At 51.1% G+C, this 8,447-nt stretch overlaps 2 protein-coding genes across 2 annotated transcripts in view; both read left to right on the plus strand.

Moving 5' to 3' along the window:
- Positions 1-45: 45 nt before the first annotated feature.
- Pmar_PMAR006955 (U4/U6 small nuclear ribonucleoprotein Prp31, putative) lies at positions 46-3,383 on the plus strand (the record flags this gene model as incomplete). Its single annotated transcript, XM_002783381.1, has 13 exons — positions 46-90; positions 584-677; positions 721-878; positions 920-1,045; positions 1,236-1,332; positions 1,420-1,607; positions 1,663-1,816; positions 2,043-2,175; positions 2,382-2,481; positions 2,528-2,680; positions 2,875-2,997; positions 3,048-3,194; positions 3,243-3,383. The coding sequence occupies 13 exons, from the start codon at positions 46-48 to the stop codon at positions 3,381-3,383; spliced, it is 1,659 nt and encodes a 552-aa protein (XP_002783427.1).
- A 70-nt stretch (positions 3,384-3,453) lies between these two features.
- Positions 3,454-8,447, plus strand: part of Pmar_PMAR006956 (hypothetical protein) — a gene marked incomplete at both ends in the record, with an annotated part of 9,684 nt that continues 4,690 nt past the window's right edge. The window contains 27 exons of the mRNA XM_002783382.1: positions 3,454-3,534; positions 3,578-3,655; positions 3,707-3,839; positions 3,939-4,088; positions 4,130-4,224; positions 4,273-4,357; positions 4,408-4,489; positions 4,539-4,574; positions 4,623-4,697; positions 4,751-4,866; positions 4,914-5,002; positions 5,050-5,127; positions 5,170-5,415; positions 5,477-5,783; positions 5,832-5,900; positions 5,949-6,271; positions 6,375-6,440; positions 6,483-6,599; positions 6,641-6,780; positions 6,832-6,914; positions 6,962-7,080; positions 7,267-7,375; positions 7,431-7,570; positions 7,787-7,914; positions 8,022-8,088; positions 8,111-8,328; positions 8,371-8,440. Of these exons, the coding sequence (XP_002783428.1) occupies positions 3,454-3,534; positions 3,578-3,655; positions 3,707-3,839; positions 3,939-4,088; positions 4,130-4,224; positions 4,273-4,357; positions 4,408-4,489; positions 4,539-4,574; positions 4,623-4,697; positions 4,751-4,866; positions 4,914-5,002; positions 5,050-5,127; positions 5,170-5,415; positions 5,477-5,783; positions 5,832-5,900; positions 5,949-6,271; positions 6,375-6,440; positions 6,483-6,599; positions 6,641-6,780; positions 6,832-6,914; positions 6,962-7,080; positions 7,267-7,375; positions 7,431-7,570; positions 7,787-7,914; positions 8,022-8,088; positions 8,111-8,328; positions 8,371-8,440 (3,300 nt within the window). The remainder of the gene's footprint in view (positions 3,535-3,577; positions 3,656-3,706; positions 3,840-3,938; positions 4,089-4,129; positions 4,225-4,272; positions 4,358-4,407; positions 4,490-4,538; positions 4,575-4,622; positions 4,698-4,750; positions 4,867-4,913; positions 5,003-5,049; positions 5,128-5,169; positions 5,416-5,476; positions 5,784-5,831; positions 5,901-5,948; positions 6,272-6,374; positions 6,441-6,482; positions 6,600-6,640; positions 6,781-6,831; positions 6,915-6,961; positions 7,081-7,266; positions 7,376-7,430; positions 7,571-7,786; positions 7,915-8,021; positions 8,089-8,110; positions 8,329-8,370; positions 8,441-8,447) is intronic.

An 8,447-nucleotide genomic window follows, 5' to 3' on the forward strand; every position in this document is an offset into this window, starting at 1 on the left:
TGGTAGTGCTTGTTGTTGTAGTGGCAGTGGACTAACCTCGAGAGCATGTCTTTAGCCGACTCCTTCTTGGCGGATTTGGACGACGTTTTGGTAAGGCAGGGAGCAGTGTTTTGATATGAACCATTTAGTCACATTTTAAAACCGAGTAGGAAAACATGCCCATGGTCAACTACATGTGTTGGTGATAATGTTAGAATTCTGAGGAAATTATTGAAATCTTCCGGACACTTGATTTGTATGTAAACTTTTATAATCAGCGAGTGAGCGAAGGTATATTCCAACTCTGTTTTAAAATCAATATGAACGCTTTTAAAAATAGGCTGTCGCCTCCCTATTGGGCATTGCCTTTGTTCTCTGCATAGTGTGTATGTGAATACGTATAATTATCATAGTTCGCGCCTTCTGCCTTGTTCGATGCCTCTTACATCGACAGGGTTTTGAAGTGAACTGAGCGACATATGAAAATAACTTAGTAAAACTAATATGAAGGCTTCTGGCGATAGTCGCTTTCTCATTTTATATTACGTTTGTTCTTAGCATGTTGTCTACGTAAGTTTATTTTCTCCAAACAACCTTGTGTTAGGACGTTCGGCCTGTTACTGAGGACACGGGAGACGATAAGAGCAAGGTTGCTGAGGCCCTTCAAGACGGCGAGGAAGAGAAGGTGCCCTTGGGAGGTAATGCAACAGGCAATAGGGTTGGAAGGATAAGACTTGTCAGAGGATGAGAAACTGGCAGACACGTCAGTTGGAGTGTCTCAACTGCTAGCTGATGAGGAGTTTCTGTCGACTATGCAGCGGATAAGGGACGCCTCGAGCGCGATGGAGAACGGGGAGGAGGATGAGGAAATGAAGGACAGCACTACGGCTAGTTCTGAGGTAGCGATATGGTTATCGAATCGTTGTGGAATATTATCCAGATGACTCCATCTACTACGGCTGGTACGGGGACAAAGAAGGCCGAGTATGAGCTGCTGTCGAAGTGCAACACAGTTGCTGTTACTATTGATGAGGATATCTACCATATCCATCGTTATGTCAAGAAGGTAGTCCCACCTTACCACACATCCTATGTCGTTAAACGAAGTGAATTGAGGGTCTTAGAAGTGCCTTATGGTTGATTGTTTGCATTTCCTAAATTCCTAAGTCGTGCATTTCTGTCATTGCAATGGTCGTATTAGCCCGCGATGGCAGTAGGGTGTGTTTTGGTGAGGTTGTGATGGGTTTCATCATCAGGTGTACTCTAAGAAGTTTCCTGAGTTGGAGAGTATCGTGTCGATGCCGTTGGATTACCTCAGAGTGGTTCAAAGGCTCATCGAAAAGGAGGAGGCTGGTGTGTTCGGCAACGCTTCAGGTGAGGAACTAGGCGCTTTGTGGAGGGGAAGTAAGGCTCTCATCCCAGGTCCGAACGCTACGCTAGACATGTCCAAAGTGGACCTCTCCGACCTGCTACCGAACAACGTTATTGTGGCTGTCACCGTTACAGCCACCTCCAGCGCTGGCAGTGGAGTTAGGCTACCTGCTCGAGAGAACGACGAGTTGTTAGCCAACATCACTGCTGCTAACGATTTGGCTGACTGCAAGAACGACATTATGATTTTCCTACAGGTGAGGACGTTATTGTTAGGCACGCGGAGAGAGGGAGTCTTATTCGTTATTGCAGGGACAGATGGCTAAGCATGCCCCCAATCTGAATTCTCTTTTGGGGGCTCCTTTGGCCGCCAGGTTGATCTCAAGCGCTGGCGGTGTGGACAAACTGGCTATCATGCCTAGTCAGAACATCGAGCATGTTGGAGCGCAGAAGAAGCAGTTGAGTGGTAGGGCGGCCGGCGGGAGCTGATCGCAGTGTTGGAATATATGTTCGCTTTCCTCAGCTGGCCTCAGGAGTTTCCTTACGTGCTGTAGAAATTTATATACGAATTTGATTAGAAGCGTACAGAAATTTCCTCAGAACATGTAGTTGACCATGTGCATATTTTCACACAGTGGCAGATAGTCTTTGCTTACACGAATGGCGTTTATGGTTGATTGAGTTTCATCAAGGTATGGGGGCATCGACTGCCGCGTCGGTGAAGCAAGGCCTGATCTGGCAAAGTGATATCGTTGTTATGACCCCGCCTGACTTCAAGAGGAAGGCTGTGAGGCTGTTGTTGGGCAAGTCGGCTATTTGTGCGAGGTAGGGAAATTTCAGTATATGGGTTGGCTGAATGAGCTGCTGTTGCTCAGTGTTGGAGTATACGTTCGCTTCCTTCAGCTGAGTTGAGGAGCTCGTTTGTTTATTATGAAAGTTCACATACGAATTAGGTTGACCAAAATTTCCTCAGGATTTTCATATTGTTATCAACACATGTAGTTGAGTATGTGCATATTTTTTCCTCTCAGGGTGGACAATTCCCTTCATATCAATGCGGGTAGTGCGGACGAGTCAGCTCGACTGGGCAAAATTGGCGTTAAGCTGCGCGAAGATGTTCTAGCCTCCTTGGTAGAACACTTGGGAATCGGCTCGTGGGCTCATTGTTGGTGTTCAGGGAAAAGCACAGGCGCCGCCTAAGGCGCGAGAGAAGAAGCCATTGCCGCGCCCGGATGAGCTGCCAGGCCCCAGGAGGGGAGGGAAGAGGCATAGGGCGATCAAGGAGAAGTATGGTATGAGTGAGGCTAGGAAGCAGGTTAATAGGATGAAGGTGAGGCCCTGGGTACACGGAGGCAAACCTTTTTTATGAGTATCCTCTGTGAGTACTATATTGAGTTTCAATGCCACCAGCTTGCTCGTGTGGAAAACTCAAAAGCGCAACAAACAACAGTTATGGCCCCTCTGGATTTTCTCTATCTCCCTTGGGTCGGCCAAGGAAGGATTTGTCGATGATTTGTGGTTCAGTTTGGAGAGGAAGCTGAAGAAGAGTTGAATATGAACGAAGCGTTCGGGCGAGGGTTGGGTATGCTGTCGGCAGCGGCTCAAGGTGCTGGTCAAGGCCTTGAGGGTATCGGCCGTGTTGGGCAGGTGGGATGGCTGGTAACGGCAGAGGGGAGGATGGTAGTGTTTGTTGTTAGAGTGCGGCGAAGCAGGATAAGAAGCGGAGACAGTTGATGGAGAGCATGTTGCACAATCAGAAGCTGAGTGCAACTAGAAGGCAGCGACTTGCTGCTAGCAGTGGCAACAGCGGCCTTTCTAGTAGCCTGGCTTTCACGCAGTTTGAGGTAGTTGTGTGGGGTATGGTATGTTGCTGGTACGCTCAGAGGGTTTAGGGTATCGAGCTGGCTGATCCAAATCGAACAGCAGAGAATCAGAACAAGAGGGCGGCGGCTATCGATGCCGCCCATAAGGCTGCTCAGAAGCAGGGCGCGGCCCAGGACTACTTCAACGAGCTCACTGGCTTCAAGAAATGAGCTACTTTACGATTTCAGCTTAGTCGTGTTGGGTTGTCAATGGGTACAGTCCTCAGAGTTGTTGGTGTCCATGAGAGCTCCTAAGGCGTGGTGGATGGTCGCTGCTTTGTGCGGTTGCGACGGAGAGAGCGCGGAGACGGTAATTTCAAAGGTAGTGGTATAGGAGGGGGGCGGTGAGCATTATAGTGAAGCAGATGTCCCTCCTTGGGGAGCAAGTGACAATGTTCGATCCGGAGGTGGTCTCGGCTCTCATGGGGTCATCATTCATCGAGGTGAGTGGGAGGAATCTTTGTGCATGCGTGCATGTCTGGTTGAGTGGGCAGGCTATTGAGGAGGAGGATCGAGATGCTGAGGCAGTACAGAAGCATCTCACTGAGGAGCGAGCTGCTGATTCGCACTTCCTCAAGTGGTTTGATGACTCTCATTACGAAGAGCATAATCACGGACCGTTGAAGCGTAGGCGAGCTCGAAGGCAGTTGGCCTTTTACAATTGATCGGTTTTGGGGGTATTCGTACACGTTTCGGTTGCAGTGCCAGGTGTCGTCGTTTTCTCAGCTTACCACCCCGAGGTTAAAATACGCCGAGCATTCGATCGGCTGAAGGAGTTCCTAGACATGGCAGGACAGGACATATTTGGGAATCTCCGTCAACAGAATGCGATACTGGGAGAACAGTTCGCATCGTTGTTGGAGAGGACGGTCGGAGGTGGGCCTGTGTGGATTGTGGGTAGGGATGCTTTACAGCAGATAGCATGATAGAAGACCTGAAGGCTCTGATGGAGGTCTTCACTGCGGAGTTGGAGCTTCTAGATAAGACTGCAAAAAACTACAAGACGGAGGCTGTAGGGAGGCGGGGTGGTAGTGGCGATGTGGTGATTTGGTGGTCTCAGCTGGCTCAAAGTGATAGGGGAGAGAAGCTCAAGGTGGAGAGTGTGAACATCGTTAAGGACGTATCAGACAAGTGGGACAAGCTGAGTAGGGCAGCCTTGGGCAGAGTTGGCGGAGTTATGGTATGGCGGTTATAGGTGATGCCACAACGGAAGGGGAGGCCAGAGATATCCTTCGAGAGAACAGCGAGAAGGTTAAGACACACCTGGCGAACATCAAGTAGTAGAGGCTCGATTTCAGAAGGATGGGGACGGCCTGTGTTCTTTAGGGCAAGTCCGTTGATGTCAGATGTCAAAGCTGATTCGTGAGTCACTTCAGTGGGATGACCCTCGAGTGCCCCTTTTCACTTCAGTAAGAAGGAGTTCTTCACTGAGATGGCAGGGGAGTTGATCGGACAGATGCGGTCTTATGTCCCTACTAGTGATAAGTAGTACTGCTCGAGAGAACAACGGGTATTACCCTAGGCTTGCTGTGCCGCAGACGGGTCGAGGATCCGGACCATCTGGCTGACATTCAGTGGTCCGTTGGCACTCACGGCTTCGCCACTAGGGCTAACGACTTGCACGCCTTCATGGACCTGTTGGCCAAGTTGCACGGTGGGGCCCGTTTGGTGGTCTGCTGTGGAGGAATTGAATGGTGTCAGTGTTGTTGAAGGAAACAGCGGCGAAGATGCGCTTGGACACCTACGTGGGGAAAGGGGTCTACACCATGCCCTGGGCCAAGGGGAAAAGGGTGATCCTGGTGCGGCCTGCTGTGAGTGGGACTGAGCTCTTGGTTAGGACGACCAGCAGGAAGAGGGCCGCATCAGAGCTCTCTTGGGGAAGTACCCTTCAGTGCTGGGAACCAATGATCAGGATGTGAGTCAATGTCATGGTTGGCGGGGACGGTGTGATGCTTAGGAGTACTATGCGGAGAAGAAGAAGCGGTTGGAGCCGCTGCAGATGTTCTCGAGAAAGTATGGCACTCAGGGGAAGCTGATAGGAGGTGGAGGAGGAAAGCAGGATAGTGATGTGGGAGGTGGCAGCTCCGCGAAGCATGAGGAGGAAGGGGAGGAAATATCATTGATTGAGATGAAGAAAGGTCTCGATTTGGAGAAGCTCGTCCAGGAGGTCTCGAAGGACATGGTCAACTCGGAGGCTGCAGTGGTAGGTCAACTGATGGCGGAGGGGAGCCGGTGGGGTGGCTGCGAATAGCAGTTGGTTTCAGGCGGAAGCCGACGCGGAATTGTCGAAGAAGGGTGGCACGAAGGTCTCTGTTGACGAGGAGGAGGAGGAGCGTAGCCGTGCTGAGCAGAAGGGCCATGGAGAGCATGAGATTGGGGAACACCATGGAGGAGGAGAAGAGGAGGAGGAAGAGCAGCACGACACCATGGATGATCACGAGGAGGGTGGTGCAGATGGGAGGGACAGGGACGAGGATCACCACCACCACAGTAGTGTCGCACCCGGCTCTGATGCTGCCCACAAGGCTGGAGATGGTGATGGTGACCGTCATGTACACAAGGATATTGAAGGTGGGGGTGGGTTGCCGCTGTAGATATCAGCGGAGCCACTGTTCATAGATCAGCAAGGCAGCGGTGAGTACGACTATTTGGATGGCGTTAAGGAGCTTTTTGATGAAGACCAAGAGGGTGGGGACCGCCCTGGTGGGAGATGGGCACTTCGTTGGTTACTGTTAGGCAAGAAGGACGGCTCTTCGAGCTTTGTGGAGAGGCGGGTTGAGGTGTCTGTTCATGGCGCACAGACGACAAAGACACCGACACGGCCTACCAAGGCCTCTGGTAGCCTCCTACAGGCAGGCCCGGGTGGAGATGATGATGAGGAGATGGAGGAGGACGGCGGTGAGGAGGATATGGAGTTCGCGGGAGATGACGAGGAGGAGGAGCATGGCGCCGATGATGGTGATGATGAAGAGGAGGGAGACCATGGTCATGCTGGTGATGATGGAGAGGGTACGATGGACCAGCAGCAGGGGGAGAGCGTGGACGGTCAGGAAGAAGAGGTATAGAGGCTGCGCCCTAAGTCGCTAATCTCAAAATCATTAACCTCATTGTTGATTCGTTGGAGCTGAGATGTGACGGTAGTGGACGACGTGTCCTTCTTAGAGTAACCATGCTCATTATGATGTTGAAGGGCTAGACCAGGGAATAGGGGAAGGGGAAGCTGGCGATGTGGGTCTTAGCAGTACGGTAGAGTAACGGTCTGCTCTCCAGGGCAAGGCGGAGCTCCTAGACGTTCGGCTGACGATGGAAGGGTCCGTGCCAATGACAGTAGAAGCTCTTAAGAAGAGTGAAGAGCACCCCAAGGGGAATATGAAGGAACAGCAGGACGTAGGTTGCAACTGCCTTGAGCAACGGTGAGGAAGTGCCAGGTCTTGCTGGTGAAATACCAAGTGCTAGTATCGAGGATCGATGGGGCGATCAATGCATTGAGGGCAACTGGCATGATCAGGGATTCACTGCTTGCCTTTGCTGATAGGATTGAGGAGTCTAGTAGTAATCTGATTGAGAAGTGACGGAGGAGTGGTATGAGAATGAGTTTGAATTTGGGCGGTTTTATTAGAATGTGGCTGACAAATAAGAAGGAGGTGCGCCGTATCATAGGCGACAAGGGAGTGTTGAAACTGGACGAGATCAATCCCTCTGGTACGTGGCCGCGGTCCATGGCCGCCTCTCTCGCAGTGTTTCGATAGAGTCTCGGAAGCACGTGGTGAATGCTCATGAGAAGCTGGTGAGGATGTACGTATTGATTGAGAAGGCTCGGGCCGCCTGGACCCTTGTTGGGCCTAAGTACAGCGAGTGGGGCTCTGAGGTGATGGGGTGTGCTAGAATATTTGTTCGCTGATCTCAACTGAGCTCGGGAGTTCATATACGAGTTCGGGTAGAAATGTACAAAACCAAAGAGAATTTCTCAAGAATTTCCTCTTAAGTATCATATTGTCACCGCACATGTAGTTGACCATGTTGCTGCTGTTGGCAGTATGTAGAATGGTAGTAGGATCGTGGAGCGGACGAATCAGCATTGGGAGAGCCAGAGGCGGCATCAGCTGTGGGAGTACCTGGGATCGACGAATATCGTACGAGTAAACCCTACTCGTCACCTGAGAGTGAGTGAATTTTGCTAAACTGCATGGCTCTGCATTGAAGTGGTTGTTGTGGTAGGGTCTTCCAAGACGGCTGGGAATGCGTGGTACGTGATGAGGGGTCGGTACTTTGGGGAGAAACTGTGCCAGTGTCTGTTGGACACAGAGCATGATGCTCTGATACACAACATACGCAAGGCCATGGAGGTTCCGGAGGATGTAGGCCATAGCACGCAGATCTTGCCGATGCTCTGGGGTGAACTGCTGTGTCGGAATATACGTTCGCTCTCCTCAGCTGAGCTCGGGAGTTTTCTCACTTATTATAGGAGTTTATAAACGACATGGAGTAGAAGTGTATAAACAACAATGAAAATGTCCTAAAATCTCCTCAGAATTTTTATATTGTCACCGACATATGTGGTAGTGCTCGTGCAGGCCTGTGATCCGGCTACTATCTGGAGTGAAGGGCAGGTGATACCAGAGATCAACATCGAAGAGGAAGATCCGAATGATCACGAGCTGCAAGGCAAGGTTACGCCAGAGTCGGAGGAGACAGATGTCTAGTACGTGGGCGCATGAACTCAGTGTTATTTCTAGATCAGCTGATGGTGTCTTGTTCACGAGTGCATGTGTCTGTGCAGTGCGAGGATTTTTCAATGGTTTACGGCAGTCCATCTACAGCCTCCTCTGCTGCTAGTAGCGATGGAGGGCAGGTCACGGAGGGAAGTGGTGAGCAGGTGAGCTGCCGTGAATGTGTAGGAGCAACTTGATGCAGATGAGAGAGACTCTACGATGACCATGTCATTGGGGCCTCCAACCAGTAGCGACTATCCCAGCGCCAACACCAGCTCGCTGGAAGAATCATCCGTGGATGTTTCGAGTGTGAATATTGACGCGGTCTTGGCATCATCGAACCAGGCAGTGATAGCTGCCAGGCCTTCCTCTACATTTCGTGGCTACTCTGAAGAGGTGGTCAGGTGAGGAGCGACGTATAGTGTGTGTGCACAAGCTTGCTGTAGGGCTGAGCTCAGCTTGCGGGACGCGGCCATACAGGACTTGCAACGTGGTCTCGCCCTCAAGGCTACGGAGGTGATAA

This window comes from Perkinsus marinus, assembly GCF_000006405.1.
Source record: "Perkinsus marinus ATCC 50983 genomic scaffold scf_1104296937060, whole genome shotgun sequence".
NCBI lineage: Eukaryota > Perkinsozoa > Perkinsida > Perkinsidae > Perkinsus > Perkinsus marinus.